At 41.5% G+C, this 22485-nt stretch overlaps 1 protein-coding gene across 2 annotated transcripts in view; it reads left to right on the top strand.

Moving 5' to 3' along the window:
* The window catches only part of LOC132891930 (dedicator of cytokinesis protein 9-like), a 262272-nt gene that overhangs the window by 212270 nt on the left and 27517 nt on the right, over positions 1-22485 (top strand). For both annotated transcript variants that reach the window (XM_060930066.1, XM_060930065.1), the window contains exons 31-40: positions 2834-3012; positions 3153-3272; positions 3369-3480; positions 5935-6065; positions 10737-10851; positions 11019-11085; positions 13743-13790; positions 16351-16481; positions 18515-18630; positions 20951-21088. In XM_060930066.1, coding sequence (XP_060786049.1) covers positions 2834-3012; positions 3153-3272; positions 3369-3480; positions 5935-6065; positions 10737-10851; positions 11019-11085; positions 13743-13790; positions 16351-16481; positions 18515-18630; positions 20951-21088 — 1157 coding nt within the window. The remainder of the gene's footprint in view (positions 1-2833; positions 3013-3152; positions 3273-3368; positions 3481-5934; positions 6066-10736; positions 10852-11018; positions 11086-13742; positions 13791-16350; positions 16482-18514; positions 18631-20950; positions 21089-22485) is intronic.

The raw sequence follows: 22485 nt of genomic DNA, 5'->3' as shown, positions 1-22485 counted from the left end.
GGATACAATTTGCCAAAGAACACATCGACTGGCCTAAAGAGAAATGGAGAAACATTCTGTAGTCCAAGAGCCGCAGACAGTTTGTCAGACGACCTCCAAACACTGAATTCAAGCCACAGTACACTCTGAAGACAGTGAAGCATGGTGGTGCAAGCATCACGATATGGGGATGTTTCTCTTACTATGATGTTGGGCCCATTTATCGCATACCAGGGATCATGGATCAGTTTGCATATATCAAAATACTTGACAATGTCATGTTGCCTTATGCTGAAAAGGAAATGCCCTTGAAATGACAAGACAACGACCCCAAACACACCAGTAAGCGAGCAGCATCTTGGTTCCAGGCCAACAAAATTAAAGTTACGGAGTGGCCAGCCCAATCCCCAGACCTTAATCCGATCGTAAACTTGTGGGGTGCCATCAAAAATGCTGTTTCTGAGGCAAAACCAAGAAAATGCAGAGGAATTGTGGAATGTTGTCAAATCATCCTGGGCTGGAATACCTGTTCACAGGTGCCAGAAGTTGTTCGACTCCATGCAACACAGATGTGAAGCAGTTCTCAGAAACCATGGTTATACTGTACAACTAAAGATCAGTTTAGTGATTCACAGGAATGCTAAATCCTAAAGATTTTATCAGTTTATACAGTAAATATTTGAAGAAAGAAAAGAAAGCAAGCACAACTTTACTCATCACGCACTTGTGAAATTTCCTCTCTGCATTTAACCCATCTGAAGCAGTGAACGCACACACACGTGAGCAATGAGCGCACACACATACCCAGAGCAGTGGGCAGCTATGCTAACAGCGCTCGGGGAGCAGTCGGGAGTTAGGCGCCTCGCTCAAGGCCACCTCAGCCCAAGGCCGCCCATATTAACCTAACCACGTTTTCATTTGAGTTTCTAATGAAAAATGCAGACACTGCTTTTTTTTTTGAACAGCCCAATATTCATTTTTCTTCATTTTCTGTAAAGTAATTAAAATATTGATGCATTTTTCTTCATGTTTTGATGTAGAATATAATGTGCAGTGAATATAATGCTTGGAAATAAAAACTATTCGAAGGATTTTTGAGCTTTACTCACGTTTTTAAATACACCGCTATTATTTTGAACACGACTGCATGCACCCAAAATGCCTGTATATCTGATATATCCTAACACTCTCCAAAGCACTTAGTGTGAATGAGTGTGTTTTGCTTTCGTGTTCTGTTTGTTTGCCTCATCAGCAGCTCCCTACTACAGTACGGAGTCTCAGTCTGCTCTAGGTAGGTACGGCACAGTGCCTACCTTCCTGATCATTAACAAATCATTTACTGATCAATCCTGGAATACTAAAAATCAGTGGAACGTGATGATTACCTCTGTCATTTTTAATACAAATGGTATACCTTCTCATTTTCATTTATCGCTCAGTTTCAATAGACTACATTTAGTATTCGAGTAGTTGCAGGTAAGTAAAGAGTGTGTATTAGTGTTGGACTCTGTTAGTGATCTTCACTGCAGTTGCAAAAAAGTATTAAAGCACAGTGACAAAATATCGAATTAACTCTTGTACTCATTAAAGCCACTAATTATCATTTATCAACAACAGTGGTACAAAATAAAAAAAGAAATGCCAGTGGTTATTGGAGAGATAAGAGGTAAACCATTTGGCAACCAGAAAAGTTGACATCTGATGTAATACCCTTTTTCACTCAGCCTCAGAATTATTGGTACCTTTGGTAAGAATAGGTCAAATGGTTATGAAAATGCCGCTGCGATTCATAATTGTAATCTCACAGAGAAAATGTGAAAGAAATCTAAGTTTGACTTGAAGTAAATGTATTCAGAATTTATTCGAATATCTGTCTGCATCTATCAAGAGGTTATAACTGGGTCGCACAGTACATAGTTTTTGATATTCACTTGGAATAAATGTACTTCAGTTACAGGTTAGATTTCTGTCGTATGAAAGCTAAATAATCACAGACGTTTTTAGAACCAAGCGGCACGGTGGTGTAGTGGTTAGCGCTGTCGCCTCACAGCAAGAAGGTTCTGGGTTCGAGCCCAGTGGCTGACGAGGGCCTTTCTGTGTGGAGTTTGCATGTTCTCCCCGTGTCCGCGTGGGTTTTCTCCAGGTGCTCTGGTTTCCCCTACAGTCCAAAGACATCCATCATCTGTAGCTGCTTACCCTGTTCTGCAGGCAAGCTGGAGCCTATCCCAGCTGACTATGGGCGAGAGACACCCTGGACAAGTCGCCAGGTTATCGCAGGGCTGACACATAGAGACAAACAAACACTCACACCCGCATTCACACCTACAGTCAATTTAGAGCCACCAATTAACCTAACCTGCATGTCTTTGGACTGTGGGGGAAACCGGAGGAAACCCACGCCGGCCACTGGGTTCGAACCCAGGACCTTCTTGCTGTGAGGCGACAGTGCTAACCACTACACCACCGTGCCGCCCCAAAGACATGCAGGTTAGGCTAATTGGTGGCTCTAAATTGACCGTAGGTGTGAATGGTTGTTTGTCTTTATGTGCCAGCCCTGTGATGACCTGGCGACTTGTCCAGGGTGTACCCCGCCTCTCACCCATAGTCAGCTGGGATAGGCTCCAACTTGCCCATGACCCTGCACAGGATAAGCAGTTATGAATAATGGATGTATTTTTATAACCATTTTTTACCCATCTTTCCCAAGGGTACTAATAATTTTGGAGCCGACTGTATGTACATAATAGACACCTTTTGTTATCTCTGGCTTTGTTCTCACTCATTAACACACTTTATAGTGTACTGGTTTGCTTTAACACAAATTTCTCTCTCTGTCTCTCTGTCTCTCTCTCAGACCTTCAGTTGGACTACTCTCTAAGTGATGACTTCTGTAAGAATCACTTCCTGGTTGGGCTTTTATTAAGGGAGGTGGGTGCAGCTCTGCAGGAGTTTCGTGATATTCGTCAAATAGCCATCCATGTGCTGAAGAACATGATGATCAAACATACATTTGATGATCGTTACACCTCCAAGGTGAGGCTCAGTTAGCATACATTCTGATATTTACCGTATATAACCGTATGCATGTACTTGGCATGCGTTATTGTTCTTGCACTTTGCGTTCGCATCTGTTTGTGTTTACACACGTGTGACGAGTGTGTATTGCGTTTCAGAGTCAGCAGGCAAGGTTGGCTACTCTGTACCTGCCTCTCTTTGGCCTACTCCAGGAGAACGTCCAGAGACTTAACATTAAAGATACCACACCCCTGATACCCAACAGTCTATCCAGCAGTGTAAGACTGACACCTACTGACTGCAGTCTGTAAATACAGCTTTTACCCTTTTTTCCCCCCAGTCACTCAAGTGTGATGGTCTGTCGTGTCTTGCAGACTGTACGTGATGAACCAGTCCCTGCCGGCTCTTTGATGACACCCCATAAACCAGGGAGTCATATTGAGAGCAGTCTGCATAAGGATGTGTTTGGGGTTATATCAGGAACAGGTAAAAGAAGACAGCTGCTGTACAATCACTGAGATACATTACATCATTACGTTACATTTTTACACATCATTATTACAGTATTACATTATCGTATAGCATCAAGTTTTATTATTTTACAAAAGTAATATGAGGTCATAGCTAATGGATCAACAGTACATCCATATGGAGATAATGAAATGCACTGAAAACCGAAACCATGTGGTACTGGGAAATATACCACTCGTATTCCACTCGTTCTACATCCGGGACGTGGAGATCCAAAACTGTGGCATAATTCTCTATTTGTCACTCATGAGGAAGTCGATTAATTGTTTGAATAAGTCTGGGTACATTTTGTTTCTGAGTATATCTACATACTAAAAATAAATCACACTTTGGCTTGAAGATATGAAGTTTATCTTCTTATGCTGAAAAACTCGCATTTTTCTGAGTGACACAGTAGCGTGCAAAAGTCTTAGGCACATGTAAAGAAATGCTGTCGACCAAAAATGGCTTAAAAATAATGAAACGAAAAGTTTCATCATTTAAAAAAAATACTATATACAGCAGTAAATCATAATAAATGAAACAAAGTCAGTATTTGGTGTGAGACGACCCTTTGCTTTAAAAAAAAAAAGCAGTCTCAGGTACAGTGAGTGCAGTTTTAAAAGGAAATGAGCTGTAGGTTTTACTGAGCATCTCGCAGAGCCAGCCACAGTTCTTCTGGACACTTTGACTGTCACACTCGCTTCTTCATTTTGCACCAAAACGTGCCCTGTGTTCGAAATCGCTCCCTACTCACTATATAGGGCACTATATAGTGAGGACGCCATTTTGTAGTGCTGTCCGAAACCTTAGTGAGGATTATTTACACCCTATATAGTGCACTCAAAATATCCCACAATGCATCACGAAAAGTAGCGTACAACCGATGGTCACTAACCAAAGCAATATATCCCATCATGCATTGTGGTCGCGCTGAAAGAAATCAAATTAAAAGTCTCAGATTTGATTTAATAAAAAGCAGCGGCAAAGAAGAAAGTATTCAGCCTTGATTTAAAAGAACTGAAAGATGCAGGTACTTTGTATTGATTAATGTGGGAAATGCGCTCAGTATATTTATATATACAGTGTATTTATCACAAAAATACATTCATGCATTTATTATTTTGAAAACCCACCAGCCGGCTGATCTGGCACATTTTAATTGTGCGACAGTGATGACGTAAATACCGGCGCGACGGATTAGTGTCCGAAAGCGTTTTTTCATTTTACCAATGAGCTCACTGTATAGTCCTCTATATAGTAATTCCCTATATAGGGAGTAGGGAGCAGTGAACGAATGAGCGATTTTGGACACAGGGCCAGTAACCTTCATTATGTTTTCTTCTTTAATCTGAAAAGCGCTCTCTTATGTAATATGCTGCTCAGATACAAACGTTTTTTGTTTCTTTTTGCCTGTAACATTTACATTTGTGCTGGAAAACAAACGGTTGGAACGCTAAAATGTTTTTGTACTGACTCGATAATGTAGATGTCATAAAATAGAAAACTGTAACAAAGTTTGTATGGAAAAAGGGTGCCTAAGACTTTTGCACAGAACTGTATTTCCCGATATTTCGCTCCGATGATGTCACTCCCAGTGTTTTCCTGCTGACTGGATGTGTGTTGTCAAAATGGTGACCCGGTTCAAAATTAAAATTCCTTTGATCAAATTGTGTATTTTTTTGTGGATGTGCCCATATAATATCATGAACATTACATGGTGGCGGCAGCACGGTGGTGTAGTGGTTAGCGCTGTCGCCTCACAGCAAGAAGGTTCTGGGTTCGAGCCCAGCGGTCGACGGGGGCCTTTCTGTGCGGAGTTTGCATGTTCTCCCCGTGTCTGCGTGGGTTTCCTCCGGGTGCTCCGGTTTCCCCCACAGTCCAAAGACATGCAGGTTAGGTTAACTGGTGACTCTAAATTGACCGTAGGTGTGAATGTGAGTGTGAACGGTTGTCTGTGTCTATGTGTCAGCCCTGTGATGACCTGGCGACTTGTCCAGGGTGTACCCCGCCTTTCGCCCGTAGTCAGCTGGGATAGGCTTCAGCTTGCCTGCGACCCTGTAGACCAGGATAAGTGGCTACAGATGATGGATGGATTACATGGTGGCGCAAAGATATGAAGTTTATCTTCGAGTATTGAAAAAAAATTGTATATACCGCTCAGCTAAATAAAGAGAAACGACATCCATCATTGCTTTAAGACATGAAGTGTCTTTTAATTAATAAAAATAAAGAAAAAACATTGAATTGGAAGGTGTGTCCAAACTTTTGGCTTGTACTCTGTGTGTGTGTTAGTTTGTTTGTTTGTTTGTTTGTTTTTTTACAGTAAAACTCCAAATCATCCATTACACTGGGGTCTATTGTAGTGTGTTTGTTTTTTTTAGTGTGCCATTAATCAGCTAATGAATGGTGTATTTTTTTGTAATCTAGTCACTCCACATGCATCCTCCACTCCGAACGTCTCTGTACGTCATGCTGACTCGCGCTGCTCCCTCATCAGCACTGACTCAGGAAGTAGTCTACCAGAACGCAGCAATGACAGATCTCACCACCATGACAAGGTACTGTCTAATCACACATTCCTTCACTCATCAATTACAAGCTCAGTTGTTAATTCTCCATAACCAAAAATTTTACTAATTAGCGTATCTGGGTACTGTCTTAACTGACTGTCCATTTTGGCTTGAAGTGTCTTTGCGTTGTTCGCTTGATTCTTTCACCTACAATCGTGCTTGAAAGTTTGTGAACCCTTTAGAATTTTCTATATTTCTGTATAAATATGACCTAAAACAACATCAGGTTTTCACACAAGTCCTAAAAGTAGATCAAGAGAACCCAGTTAAACAAATGAGACAAAAATATTATACTTGGTCATTTATTTATTGAGGAAAATGATCCAATATTACATATCTGTGAGTGGCAAAAGTATGTGAACCTCTAGAATTAGCAGTTAGTTTGAAGGTGAAATTAGAGTCATTTGTTTTCAATCAATGGGATGACAATCAGGTGTGAGTGGGCACCCCGTTTTATTTAAAGAACAGGGATCTATCAAAATCTGATCTTCACAACACGCGTTTGTGGAAGTGTATCATGGCACGAACAAAGGAGATTTCTGAGGACCTCAGAAAAAGCGTTGTTGATGCTCATCAGGCTGGAAAAGGTTACAAAACCATCTCTAAAGAGTTTGGACTCCACCAATCCACAGTCAGACAGATTGTGTACAAATGGAGGAAATTCAAGACCATTGTTACCCTCCCCAGGAGTGGTCAACCAACAAAGATCACTCCAAGAGCAAGGCGTGTAATAGTCAGCGAGGTCACAAAAGACCCCAGGGTAACTTCTAAGTAACTGAAGGCCTCTCTCACATTGGCTAATGTTCATGAGTCCACAATCAGGAGAACACTGAACAACAATGGTGTGCATGGCAGGGTTGCAAGGAGAAAGCCACTGCTCTCCAAAAAGAACATTGCTGCTCGTCTGCAGTTTGCTAAAGATCATGTGGACAAGCCAGAAGGCTATTGGAAAAATGTTTTGTGGATGGATGAGACCAAAATAGAACTTTTTGGTTTAAATGAGAAGCGTTATGTTTGGAGAAAGGAAAACACTGCATTCCAGCATAAGAACCTTATCCCATCTGTGAAACATGGTGGTGGTAGTATCATGGTTTGGGCCTGTTTTGCTGCATCTGGGCCAGGACGGCTTGCCATCATTGATGGAACAATGAATTCTGAATTATACCAGTGAATTCTAAAGGAAAATGTCAGGACATCTGTCCATGAACTGAATCTCAAGAGAAGGTGGGTCATGCAGCAAGACAATGACCCTAAGCACACAAGTTGTTCTACCAAAGAATGGTTAAAGAAGAATAAAGTTAATGTTTTGGAATGGCCAAGTCAAAGTCCTGACCTTAATCCAATCGAAATGTTGTGGAAGGACCTGAAGCGAGCAGTTCATGTGAGGAAACCCACCAACATCCCAGAGTTGAAGCTGTTCTGTCTGGAGGAATGGGCTAAAATTCCTCCAAGCTGGTGTGCAGGACTGATCAACAGTTACCGGAAACTTTTAGTTGCAGTTATTGCTGCACAAGGGGGTCACACCAGATACTGAAAGCAAAGGTTCACATACTTTTGCCACTCACAGATATGTAATATTAGATTATTTTCCTCAATAAATAAATGACCAAGTATAATATTTTTGTCTCATTTGTTTAACTGGGTTCTCTTGATCTACTTTTAGGACTTGTGTGAAAATCTGATGATGTTTTAGGTCACATTTACGCCGAAATATAGAAAATTCTAAAGGGTTGACAAACTTTTAAGCACCACTGTAAATAATCCCTTTTATGTGGAGATTGGGATTTGATGCCTGATACAGTCATATTGCTATACAAATCTGCCTGCCTGGGCAATCCAGCATGAAGTGGTGTCTGAGTGTAAGTGATTGGAACTGTATGAAAGAGCGAGTGTGTTTGCTAACCCGGGTTTGTGTGGTTGCCTCTTGCGCTTGCTGGCATCAGAGGGAGCATTTTGTACGCCGTCACTCCACCAGCATGCTACGCTCCCTCTCAGAGAGTGAGGATAAGGTGCTTTCCACAAGGTCCAAACGCCAGACCATGGACTTCTCGCTGCTGTCTGCTCCCTCATTCAGCCATCTAACCATCCACAGCAAGAAAACTGCACAAGTACTACATCACCTTGCTCTGAGCTCTCACTCTTTTCCACTATAAAGCTCCTTAGAGCAAGTGTGTGTGTGTATGTGTGTTTACAGACCCCCTAACTGCTTAGCTAGGTTAAGCAGATTTTGTACGGGGAACCTGCTGTGCGTTTGTTTGAAGTGTACTTTCTGATTTTCTTTTTCCAATAGATAAGATATTTACAATGAACACTTCTATAGGAGTAATAGTAATAACATTAATATTGGCAAGTGGCATACACTGTTTACCCAGATTTATGGAGCACTTACAGTCCTGTCTTATAAGAAACGCGTTGTTTTTATGCCTCCGCCACCGTAAGGTGCAGGAGGCATTATGTTTTCGGTTTGTCCGTCTGTCCGTGCGTGCGTCCGTCCCGAAACCTTGTGAATACGATATCTCGAAGGCTAAGGAAAGGAATTTCACCAAAGTTTCAAAATTCCATATTTTATTCAGAATAGAACATAGATGACATATCAAATGTTTAAATGAGAAAATGTATCATTTAAAGAGAAAAATTAGGTGATTTTAAATTTCATGACAACAACACATCTCAAAAAAGTTGGGACAAGGCCATGTTTACCACTGTGAGACATCCCCTTTTCTCTTTACAACAGTCTGTAAACGTCTGGGGACTGAGGAGACAAGTTGCTCAAGTTTAGGGATAGGAATGTTAACCCATTCTTGTCTAATGTAGGATTCTAGTTGCTCAACTGTCTTAGGTCTTTTTTGTCGTATCTTCTGTTTTATGATGCGCCAAATGTTTTCTATGGGTGAAAGATCTGGACTGCAGGCTGGCCAGTTCAGTACCCGGACCCTTCTTCTACGCAGCCATGATGCTGTAATTGATGCAGTATGTGGTTTGGCATTGTCATGTTGGAAAATGCAAGGTCTTCCCTGAAAGAGACATCATCTGGATGGGAGCATATGTTGCTCTAGAACCTGGATATACCTTTCAGCATTGATGGTGTCTTTCCATATGTGTAAGCTGCCCATGCCACACACACTAATGCAACCCCATACCATCAGAGATGCAGGCTTCTGAACTGAGCGCTGATAACAACTTGGGTCGTCCTTCTCCTCTTTAGTCCGAATGACACGGCGTCCCTGATTTCCATAAAGAACTTCAAATTTTGATTCGTCTGACCACAGAACAGTTTTCCACTTTGCCACAGTCCATTTTAAACGAGCCTTGGCCCAGAGAAGACGTCTGCGCTTCTGGATCATGTTTAGATACGGCTTCTTCTTTGAACTATAGAGTTTTAGCTGGCAACGGCGGCTGGCACGGTGAATTGTGTTCACAGATAATGTTCTCTGGAAATATTCCTGAGCCCATTTTGTGATTTCCAATACAGAAGCATGCCTGTATGTGATGCAGTGCCGTCTAAGGGCCCGAAGATCATGGGCACCCAGTATGGTTTTCCGGCCTTGACCCATACGCACAGAGATTCTTCCAGATTCTCTGAATCTTTTGATGATATTATGCACTGTAGATGATGATATGTTCAAACTCTTTGCAATTTTACACTGTCGAACTCCTTTCTGATATTGCTCCACTATTTGTCGGTGCAGAATTAGGGGGATTGGTGATCCTCGTCCCATCTTTACTTCTGAGAGCCGCTGCCACTCCAAGATGCTCTTTTTATACCCAGTCATGTTAATGACCTATTGCCAATTGACCTAATGAGTTGCAATTTGGTCCTCCAGCTGTTCCTTTTTTGTACCTTTAACTTTTCCAGCTTCTTATTGCCCCTGTCCCAACTTTTTTGAGATGTGTTGCTGTCATGAAATTTCAAATGAGCCAATATTTGGCATGAAATTTCAAAATGTCTCACTTTCGACATTTGATATGTTGTCTGTGTTCTATTGTGAATACAATATCAGTTTTTGAGATTTGTAAATTATTGCATTCCATTTTTATTTACAATTTGTAGTTTGTCCCATCTTTTTTGGAATCGGGGTTGTACTGTGCATTATCGTTTTCAAGTTTCGTCAACACACAAATTCTATTACTAATCCATTAGAGCCAAAATTAGCAGCGCACAATATTGGTGAGGTGAAGACATAGCCTCATACTCTCCATGCATACAGCCTACTTGAGCTTTCTGTGGTTTCGGCTTTTATTTCTTCCTGGCAAGTCTGACTGGTGTGTGTCCGTGCCAGCCGTGTGCTATGGTAGACACATCATCTCTGCTGCTATAAAACTATACAGCTGTAGTCATACCTGCCATTGGTCTGATCCATTTTACAGCCCTCACGGGTTTGTAGCTCTCCTTTGTATTCGGTGTCCTCAGTGAAATGGACTTATTAATGATGATGTGTAAGTTGATGCTTTAACCTCTGTAGTGTTTGTGAAATATTGAAGATGCTGAATACAAATCAATCCTGTCTGAGTGCGTGAAGCTGTCACCTGTGATAGATTCAGCTTCTTTAAGCTAGTCGAGAGAATATTTCCTCTGCTGTGGTAATTAAAGACAAATGTTTGGAGAGAAAAGAGCATGCTGGTCTGACTTCTTTTTTTTTCTGCGTGTGTGTTTCGCAGAGCAATGTGGCTGCAGCTCTGGGTGGATCCCTCCTGCGCTGCGATAAACTAGAGCAGTCTGAAGTGAAGAGCTTGTTAATGTGTTTCCTTCATGTGCTTAAGAGCATGTCTGAAGGTAAATACGTGCACTTCTTTAAAAATTTGATTCTGTTTATTATGGTACCTACATGCTGTAGATAAAACCCAGAAGCACATCTCAGTGCACACACTCATTGAGCTGGTTTTGCATGAATATCTCACTATAACAAATTAGTTTATTCTGTAAATGTTCCTCTTCCTCAGATGCCCTCTTTACCTACTGGAATAAAGCTTCATCTGGAGATCTGATGAACTTTTTCACTCTGTTGGAGTAAGTCCTGCCTTGTAGTGCTTCAGTAAATTAGACCACAGGTTTTCCAGTACAGCTTGGTGGAAAGATTCTTGCAGATATGACTGGCAAAGCACTTCAGGCTTACCATACTACACCATATCTGCTGACCCTGAGCTTTCTGTAGTCAGGGACCCATTTAACAGTAAAGTTCCAGGAACGCCCTCAGCACTGTTTTTAATCAAACTATTCAGATATGGCTCATTATTCAAATACGCACTGTAATATTATTGCTATTAATTGGAGCCATAGAGCTTTTTATTCTCAACCCTTCCACCAGCAGAGTGCATTCAGTCCTTCTGCCTGCCAACCTCCTGCCTGTCAAACATTTAAATGCACACTAAGTCAAATTCTGTGGTTAGCAAATCGTGACCTTAGTCTTATAAGGTTTTGTCTGAGTAAAGATTGAATGGTAGATACAGTGGTGCTTGAAAGTTTGTGAACCCTTTAGAATTTTCTATATTTCTGCATAAATATGACCTAAAACATCATCAGATTTTCACACAAGTCCTAAAAGTAGAGAAAGAGAACCCAGTTAAACAAATGAGACAAAAATATTCTACTCGGTCATTTATTTATTGAGGAAAATGATCCAATATTACATATCTGTGAGTGGCAAAAGTATGTGAACCTCTAGGATTAACAGTGAATTTGAAGGTGAAATTAGAGTCAGGTGTTTTCAATCAATGGGATGACAATCAGGTGTGAGTGGGCACCCTGTTTTATTTAAAGAACAGGGATCTATCAAAGTCTGATCTTCACAACACGCGTTTGTGGAAGTGTATCATGGCACGAACAAAGGAGATTTCTGAGGACCTCAGGAAAAGCGTTGTTGATGCTCATCAGGCTGGAAAAGGTTACAAAACCATCTCTAAAGACTTTGGACTCCACCAATCCACAGTCAGACAGATTGTGTACAAATGGAGGAAATTCAAGACCATTGTTACCCTCCCCAGGAGTGGTCAACCAACAAAGAGCACTCCAAGAGCAAGGCGTGTAATAGTCGGCGAGGTCACAAAAGACCCCAGGGTAACTTCTAAGCAACTGAAGGCCCCTTTCACATTGGCTAATGTTCATGAGTCCACCATCAGGAGAACACTGAACAACAATGGTGTGCATGGCAGGGTTGCAAGGAGAAAGCCACTGCTCTCCAAAAAGAACATTGCTGCTCGTCTGCAGTTTGCTAAAGATCACGTGGACAAGCCAGAAGGCTATTGGAAAAATGTTTTGTGGACGGATGAGACCAAAATAGAACTTTTTGGTTTAAATGAGAAGCGTTATGTTTGGAGGAAGGAAAACACTGCATTCCAGCATAAGAACCTTATCCCATCTGTGAAACATGGTGGTGGTAGTATCATGGTTTGGGCCTGTTTTGCTGCATCTGGGCCAGGACGGCTTGCCATCATTGATGGAACAATGAATTCTGAATTATACCAGCGAATTCTAAAGGAAAATGTCAGGACATCTGTCCATGAACTGAATGTCAAGAGAAGGTGGGTCATGCAGCAAGACAACGACCCTAAGCACACAAGTCGTTCTACCAAAGAATGTTCAAAGAAGAATAAAGTTAAATGTTTTGGAATGGCCAAGTCAAAGTCCTGATCTTACTCCAACTGAAATGTTGTGGAAGGACCTGAAGTGAGCAGTTCATATGAGGAAACCCACCAACATCCCAGAGTTGAAGCTGTTCTGTACGGAGGAATGCGCTAAAACTCCTCCAAGCCGGTGTGCAGGACTGATCAACAGTTACCGGAAACGTATAGTTGCAGTTATTGCTCCACAAGGGGGTCACACCAGATACTGAAAGCAAAGATCCACCTACTTTTGCCACTCACAGATATGTAATATTGGATCATTTTCCTCAATAAATAAATGACCAAGTATAATATTTTTCATCTCATTTGTTTAACTGGGTTCTCTTTATCTACTTTTAGCACTTGTGTGAAAATCTGATGATGTTTAGGTCATATTTATGCAGAAATATGGAAAATTCTAAAGGGTTCACAAACTTTCAAGCACCACCATAGAACCTTATAATAGAGGGTGTTTCAAAAAAATTTGATGATATTTGAGATGTAAATATCCCAGAAACTACATAGTCTAGGCAAATGAAACTGAACAGGCTTAATGTTGAGCAATAAAAGATTTATTCTTCAAAATCTGAATGAGAAATTCAAAAGGTATGTGGATTCCATGAACGATTTCACAAAATTTCAATATGCACGCCGCCTGAGACACGGACACACACACAGCCTTCCTCTTTGAACTTTTTGTGCCGTGTCCAAATCTGCATTGCAATTGGATTTGCATTTTTAAAGAATTCTCTCATAAACGCACACTGCAGTCCTGTTCGACTGTGTTCGAGCGTACTCGAACACACAAAGCGCCTTTTCTTTTCCAGTGAATGGCGTTTCTGTACCTAAACAGATAAAAGCGAAAAACGTTAAACATAAAATTTTGACCTGTTTCCACACATGCTGTTAAAATTTGAGGTCGACTGAACGAGACTTGGCAAAGTTATTAGATTGTGAAATGATATCAGATTATTTCTTGAAACACCCTGTACTTAAATTGCATAATGTTTCAGAAGTTGTCTCCAAAAGGCATTCACAAACTGTGTTGTATTACTCTATCTGTAGACTGTGTCTCCACCAGTTCAGGTACATGGGGAAGAGATACATTGCCAGGTAATGCCTTTGTTTGCTCTACATTTTTTATTTTTTATTTTTTTTAAAGAAAAATAAATGGCTACTTTAATAGATATATGATTGCTTTATGTAAGAGAGTTTGGTTTTCTTACTACTATATTCATGACTGAACGTCTGTTTAACTTTGTACATTAAAATGATAAATCCGTAACTGGATAAATGATTTTTTTTCATATGTTCTAATTAATTTTGTTTCATATCTCTCTCAGCACAACTGAAATTAAACCTATGTTTATAGCCAGTGTAGTCCACAAACGCGTAGCGTACATGGTCATATACAGTATCTTGAAATGTGCTTCTCTCTGAATGGTTTAAGCCCTGCTAGACCTGGTTTAAGAGTTGCCTCTAACCATTCACAATTTTTGTCTTGTTATTTCTGCACATGCTGCAAGTATAATCCGCTCACACACTCATGCACACGCACATAAATACAAGCAACTCTCACTTATGCTGGGGTAAGCCCCGACAAGCTTGACTATACTCGTCTGCATTTGCATGTTCTTGTCTGTCTGTACCCATGGCATGCTAACTGATCTCACCCTCATGAGCTGAAATGCTTTATCCATCTCTTTCTTATGGTGTCCATAAAGTAGCTTGTGTTGATGCTGAAGTGCTGCATGCTGAAGCAACTTAATATTTTAATAGCTTTGCTGCAGCCAGTAACTACAGCTGTGTTATCATAAAATTAGCAGCACACCTGGATTACTGCAGCAATATTTTCTCTCAAATTGCTGGGCATGGAAACACTATGTAATATTATTGCCTATTATTATTTTTACCAGCTGCACGTGCATGATGATGTAGCCAACTTCAGAAGGCACTTTTTTCCCTTTTATTGATATAGATGAATTGTGCACAGTTTGGGCAGGGACAAGATAAATAGTGTCAGTATTGAGTTCAGGTTGTCTTTAAAGGAGATACGCAGAACCTTTATTTTTAAATAAATTTCTGAGTGGATAGTATCTCTATCCTTGACTCTTATATGCTGCATAAATGGGAATTAAACAAATGTATAGATTTTTGAGAGTTAAAATCGACCGCAAAGTTGGCATTCGAGCTGAGCCAGCCAGCCCTGAGTGCGTGACGTCACCGCGGTAACCGGTTTTAAGGCCGAGGCCTTTTAAATAAAAATTTATGGTGAAAGTAAGAAATACCGTTACCGACTTGCTCAACTAAGACTGATTTGACTTCATTGATTGTGGGTTGACTGTCATTAAAACAGGATAGGTGCTATAACTTATGCAACATGCATGTACATGCATGCATTTCCACTAATAAAACGTAAAAGGCTCATTAAATAATCAGATGAACTGAGACAATCACATTCTGATGCAAATGAAGTCATCTTATACTGGTAACTTAAGCACACAATACAAGTTACATGTATTAATCTAAATCCAGGTAAACAACATTTTGTTTTTGTTGTTTGTGTATCCAAATGAGAGTCAGAGCTTACCCGTCTGTGTTCTCGCTTCTTGAAGGCCGATCTTGTGGCCAATTTGTTTTGAAACAATCTGATTTTCAGTTCTCCGTTTATTCACTTCTTCCACGTAAGGGCGAGATGGCAGCAACATCCAGTTTAGAAATAAGACGGCTGCTCCACTCATTCTCTCCATACTGAGTACTCCGCCATTACTGCTCGGCTCAGGCAATTACTAAAACCCGGGACAGAACGGGATGTCACCGGTTTTAGCAACAACCGCAGGGAGGTCACTGCCCGAGCGATAGGTCACGTCCCGTTCCGTCCTGGGTTTTACCAACAACCCTCGGCTCACTCTCCGGGAAAACTGGTGCACCTAAGCTCACTTTCCTTTTCTTGTAGTTTTCTTTCAATACGGGCTTATAGCCACCGCTCCTCAACAGATCAGAGGTCTTGTACGAGTCTTCAGTAAAATGTGCAGAGCAGAGGAAAGACCACTTTGTAGGCGCCCAATGTGCCCGTGAACTTCTCGCAAAACGCGTCCAAATCTTTGCAGTTTGAACATTCTTGGGCCATGAACGCAATGTAAATCCACCTTCTGTCGTGTTGCTGCACCGGCCAGCAACACATGTACGTGGCATGATGATAAATTAGTTCAAAATGGAGGATCGGAGTTGCAGTCAGCTCTGTGTTTTAGTATAGCGGAAATGGCGATGAGACCGATAGACTTCCTGCTGTGACGTTACAGACGTCAAGGTCATTCACTCAGACCGCTACCTATATGAATCACTTTAATTGTAAAAATTACTATATTAGATTTATAACGCTTAAAACTATTCCTGTGCCATTCTTGAGGTATCAAGGCATTTATAAACGAAAGTGAGGCCATGGCTCTGCGTATATGCTTTAACACAGCTTTGGACTGTTGTGCAAATATGTGAGAGGTCATTCTCACCGGCCACATAATCAAACTGAAATTTATTAGGTTTGCCCATGCTCTATATAAATGCATTTCCTTCTCTTCATCCGTAGACCTTCATAGTTCTTTTCTTTGTGTTTCACTGTCCGTCTGTACTACTATTAAAGCTGGCTGTGCCGGTCTCACTGTTCCCTCTTTAGGAGTCAGGAAGGGTCTGTAACACATGAGCGCAAGTCTCAGACTCTACCTGTGTCCCGCAGTAGAGCCGGAATGATGCATGCTCGCTTACAGCAGCTCAGCAGCTTGGATAACTCGTACACTTACAACCACAGTGAGTTACACTGACTTCATTATGCCTCTTTTCATGCGTCACATTCTTCTTCTTCTTCTAATCATCCTCATCATAACCCTAACGATCAGTGTCATCATGATCGCAACCCTGCACCTCTTGCCCCAAGCCATTTAAAACTTCCAAGTGTCTCTGTGAGAAAGCAGAAGTTTCCCAGTCAGCATAATAAACCCAGTCTCTCTGTTTTCAGTGTCAGAAAGATTGCAAGTATACTTGGAATTTTTGTAGATCATGGTAAGAACTGATCAGTGTGATCCCAGCAAATATCAAGTCAGCCATGTCCCATGATCCCATACGCTACCGTTCAAAAGTTTGGGGTCACTTTGAAATGTCCTTATTTTTGAAAGAAAAGCACTGTTCTTTTCAACGAAGATCACTTTAAACTAATCAGAAATCCACTCTATACATTGCTAATGTGGTAAATGACTATTCTAGCTGCAAATGTCTGGTTTTTGGCGCAATATCTCCATAGGTGTATAGAGGCCCATTTCCAGCAACTCTCACTCCAGTGTTCTAATGGTACAATGTGTTTGCTCATTGCCTCAGAAGGCTAATGGATGATTAGAAAACCCTTGTACGATCATGTTAGCACAGCTGAAAACAGTTGAGCTCTTTAGAGAAGCTATAAAACCGACCTTCCTTTGAGCAGATTGAGTTTCTGGAGCATCACATTTGTGGGGTCGATTAAATGCTCAAAATGGCCAGAAAAATGTCTCGACTATATTTTCTATTCATTTTACAACTTATGGTGGTAAATAAAAGTGTGACTTTTCATGGAAAACACAAAATTGTCTGGGTGACCCCAAACTTTTGAACGGTAGTGTATTTCATAATAACATCACAGGCACATCAGTAATTCCTAATTCGCCATGCATAATGTTTTATAGAAAATGACATCAACACTAATTCTGGTGTTTATATCTTATAGTACATTGCATCTTTGTATTGCCTTGCCATTCCTGCATCATACCTCTGTTTCCTACACATCTTTATCCCGTAACTGAATCTCAATGATTATATGTGTATGTTATTATATGAGTTCTAGAAGTCTTTATGTTGTTTATGACTCTTTAAAGTACATTTACATCTTTGTACTGCCTCACCATTCCCATGTCATATCTCTTTCTCTTAGGCTACGTTTACATTAGACCGTATCTGTCTCGTTTTCTTCGCGGATGCACTGTCCGTTTACATTAAACCGCCTGGAAACGCCGGGAAACGGGAATCCGCCAGGGTCCACGTATTCAATCCAGATCGTGTCTGATCCGGTGCTGTGTAAACATTCAGAATACGCGGATACGCTGTGCTGAGCTCTAGCTGGCATCTCATTGGACAACGTCACTGTGACATCCACCTTCCTGATTTGCTGGCGTTGGTCATGTGACGCGACTGCTGAAAAACGGCGCGGACTTCCGCCTTGTATCACCTTTCATTAAAGAGTATAAAAGTATGAAAATACTGCAAATACTGATGCAAATACTGCCCATTGTGTAGTTATGATTGTCTTTAGGCTTGCCATCCTTCCACTTGCAAGTGGTAAGTGATATGCGCTGGGATCACACACACAGCGGCTCAGTCCCGAATCGTGGCTCGTGCACTTCACTCGCGTGCTCTGTGAGCTGCGCAGGGCCGGAGTGCGCACCCTCCAGAGGGCACTCGCTGTTCAGGGCGGAGTGATTTGGAGCGCAGGATGCCTGCGGAGCCGAGCGTATCCGTGTATTGGTGTTGCTGTGTGCACACTAATCGTTTTAAAAACGTTAATCTGATGATCCGCTGATACGGTCTAATGTAAACATGGGCTTACACACATCTTTCTCCCATAATTGCATTGTAAAGGTGATATATGTTATATGTATATGTGCTGTTTGCATGATGCTGCTTATAATTGTACTTGCACTGTAAGCTGTGGTAATTTCATGTGTTAAAAAGAGTACACTTTTATTTGAAGTGAATTTAGCACATATAGCATGCTTCTGCAGAATCGCAGTTCTACAGTTGTGTGCGCGTGTGTGTAGCCTACAGTCATTCAGATGCAGATGTGTTAAACCAGTCACTGCTGGAGGCAAATATTGCTACTGAAGTGTGTCTGACAGTACTGGATGTACTAAGCATCTTCATCATGGGATTTAAGGTATGGCATTATTAATAACTGGAGTCTCTCTTATTGTATGTGATTATTAATGTTTTTGTAGCTTTAAAGTGCATATCACGGGTAAATTCAGGAGCAAGATCAATGTAATTCTCCTATTTTATATTAAACTTTGGTCAAATATCTGTAACATTCTGCATTCTCTGCCATTTTTTTACCTTGCGCAATACCAGAAAAATTCAGTTGAAATCAAGCCATTTGAGGCGAATTGGTCCGCCTCTGAAAAAACTTGTCATTTGAATTTCCCGGCAAACATTGATTTTTATGACGTCGCGTGTGGGACGCCTCCCTCTGAATCCTACGTCAGCGCTGGTTTGTTTATGAGAAAATGACCTGGTGGTTTTCTGCAAATTTCTTCAACGTTGTAGCATAATTATTAAAATGGTTAACAGATGTATCGTAGGAGGGTGTAGCAACACCAATCTTGATGGGATTAGTACTCATCGTTTCCCAAAAGACCGGACAATGAGAGAGAAATGGGAGCACTTTGTGCGAGGCACCCGATAGCTGAGGACCAAAGCAGAGCTGAGAAAAAGACCAAGAAAATCGGCGATTCACAAGTTGACTGTTGCCAGGGTAAGAAATAAGAGAAACTATACTCTAAATTAGGTGTTCCTGTGTTTGTGTGGTACACGGATAATGTTATTTATTGACACACACAAAAGTAAACAACACGAAAGCGCTGGGCGATAATACACTTGGATTAGATTAGATTAAATTAGATAGAACTTTATTGATCCCTTTGGGAGGGTTCCCTCAGGGAAATTAAAAAGATACAGTCCACAGCCTGGTAAAAAGCAGCCAAAGTAGAGCCCAAAGTAGCGTGTTTAAAGTCCCCAGAAATGATGATAAATGCCTCAGGGTGCTGTGTCTGCAGCCTTGCTGTGACAGAGTGAATCCCCTCACATGCAGCGGCTGCGGCTGCCCTCGGAGGGATGTAAACACAGATGGTGATTCTAGCAACTCCAAGTCCGGGCAACATAAGACTGTCTTTATGGAGAAATGTCCCGGGTTACACCAGCGGTTGTTCATGTAAATGATGAGTCCCCCACCTTTGCCTTTCCCGCATGCTTTAGTGTCTCTGTCGGCTCTCACAGCAGTGAATCCCCGCAGGTCCACGTTAGCATCTGGTACAAGGTGTGTTAGCCATGTCGCCGTAAAAATAAATAAGCTGCTCTCCTGGTAAATCCGCTGGTTGTTCAGTACGGATAGCTCGTCGACCTTATTCGGCAGCGAGTTCACGTTCCCCATGATAACGGAGGGAATGGATGGTTTGTAGCACCACCGGTTGTCCGCTAGCCTAGCCTTTAGCTTAGCCCCGGCTTTGCAGCCCCTGGGTTTCCTCCTCAGCTCTGCCAGGATGGGGTGTCGTATCCCGGCTCGTCCCATTGTTTTCAGGGCCAGCAGCTCCTCTCTCGAATAAGCAAGAAAACTGGCTCCTGGTTGCGTGTTAAAGTTAAAAATATCCATGGGATATGAAGAAAAACACACTATGTCTTCATAAGAAGAGCAGAAAAGTAAAAAGGTGGGAAAAAAGAGGTTTAAAGAGCTAAAAGCTACAGAACTACTGGAGAGGCAGCCATCTCACACAGCGCCTAAGGTCACATTTTCTTTACATTTTACTTCACATGTATCAAGGGATATGTGTGTCAGGGCTTGAGATCTTGGGACCTGTCAAACACATTAACTGTATATACAACCCTGCTTAGCCAATTCCATGTGTGTAGCTTATGAAATCTTTCTCCTACAGTAGCCAGTAGTCTTCCAAATGAAGAAATATATCAATACATAATAGTAATTAGAAAAAACATGATTTATGTAACAATAGATAGATGAGCATTGATGCATGAAAACATGGGTTTAGAAGCTCAGGCGACAATTCCATATTTCAATGCAAAATCGCTAGCTGCTAAACTTGGTCTACACAGACTGTGCACTGAATCCATGCAAGCTCTCTCAGCCTGCTGGCGGATCCGCACGTGACGTCACGAATCTGGCTCCAGACTCCCTTGGGATTTTTCCAGACGTGTTTTGTTATTTTATTTTTTTCTGCTGTAGACAGATGGCCTTGTGCAAAATTACCCTTCTGGATGAGTGTGTAAAGGGACATACTTTCATATAAAAAAAAAACCACGAAATTGGTCCAGGATATGCACTTTAAAACCGATTAAAAGAAATTAAAACGGATCAATGAGGTTCAGGAAAGCAGTGCGTTATTTTCAGTCTAAGCTGGAATAAAAGGAAAGGAAAATATTGTGGAAAAGGTCTTTCGCATATAACCCTCCTCCTTTCTCTTCCCCAGACCCAGCTGAGCTTAGATCACGGGCACAACCCCCTGATGAAAAAGGTGTTTGCAGTCCATCTGTGTTTTCTACAAATCAACCAGTCAGAGACAGCCCTTAAACAAGTCTTCACTTTCCTGCGCACCTTTATCTACAAAGTAAGCTTAACCTCAGCTTAGAGCACTCGGTTTACTCCGTCGTGTCAACGATGTCTGAGGCTTAGCAGTGCAGTATATATTGCAGTATGAAGACTGCATTAACATGTCTACATAGTCCTGCCTACCTGTAAATGACCACATTGACTAAGGCTGTAAAATCTAAATGTTTATAAAACCCTGTTCAGTACGGAAGCCGAGAGAGGCCCTTCATATAATCTTTTTTTATTCACCTTGTTATCCCGAGATAACGACATAATTAATTCAGGATCTCGAGAAAACAACACAACTAATTCGAGATCTCGAGAAAACAAAACAGTTATTCCTTGATCTCGAGAAAACAGCTGAGATTTCTCGAAGAGCTGCGCCCCCCTGTTGGTCAGACAACGAAGACTTAGAAATTGGCAGACATCTAACAGAGCAGTAAAGGCCTCTGCATGCTCATGCGACAAGGCTTTCGCAGATAGCTTTTCGCAGACAGTTGTAATTTATTGTTGAGCGGGGATAATAGGCGTGCGCGATGTTATTCACCGGCACAACGCAAGGGGGCGCGAAGTCGCTAGGAGTAGTTGGTGGGTGTGGTTAGTGGAGTGTTTATCCTCCGGTTACTTATAATGACTAGAACTTTTTTTTTTTAATAATGACTAGAACTGGAGTCGTATAGATGTACGTACTTCCTCAATCAACCGCTCTTCATGCTGCTCCATCTTCGCTCGTGTTTTTAAAAATGCCGGTTGTGAAAACAAAACAAACCGGGAAAGTAGGGAAGCGGAAGTGCATGTACAGCGGATGTAGAGTGGACCAATCAGAGCCCTCTTGTCTGCGAGGCTTCTGCGGTGGTCACAATTTTTGGGAGGTGCACGCAGAGCGTCTGCGAAGGTGGGGGGGCTACGCAGACACTGTCTGCGACGCTATCTGCGAGGACTGCGTTGTCAGCATAAATTGGCCTTAACAGAGCAAAAATGGCTTTTTACGATGCCTTGAGAGAGAGGGGGGCCAGTCTTCTGCGGAGGTGCTGCGGACTAATTTTGAAATCATCCCTTATTAAAAGACTTAATGCAATCCCTCCCTGTGTCAAACCCTGATCAAAATATTGCCTTATTAGGTGATCGATTATTCCAGACATTCTAATGACCAAAGTTGCGTCTATACAGAATGAGAAATAGCCCCAAAGTCAGCATATCACAAGTCTCTTGGCGCACCTGAATGAACCATTTCTCAGCTGTTTACTCGAGATCACGGAATAATTGTTTTGTTTTCTCGAGATCTCAAAATAACGGTTTTGTTTTCTCGGGATCTCGAAATAATGGTTTTGTTTTCTCGGGATCTCGAATTAGTTGTGTTTTCTCGAGATCCCGAATTAATTATGTCGTTATCTCGGAATAACGGTTTTGTTTTCT

Source organism: Neoarius graeffei, chromosome 9, assembly GCF_027579695.1.
Source record: "Neoarius graeffei isolate fNeoGra1 chromosome 9, fNeoGra1.pri, whole genome shotgun sequence".
NCBI classification, from domain to species: Eukaryota; Metazoa; Chordata; class Actinopteri; order Siluriformes; family Ariidae; genus Neoarius; species Neoarius graeffei.
The sequence above is the reverse complement of the archived record's forward strand: the minus strand, read 5'-3'. Positions and strand labels throughout refer to the sequence as shown.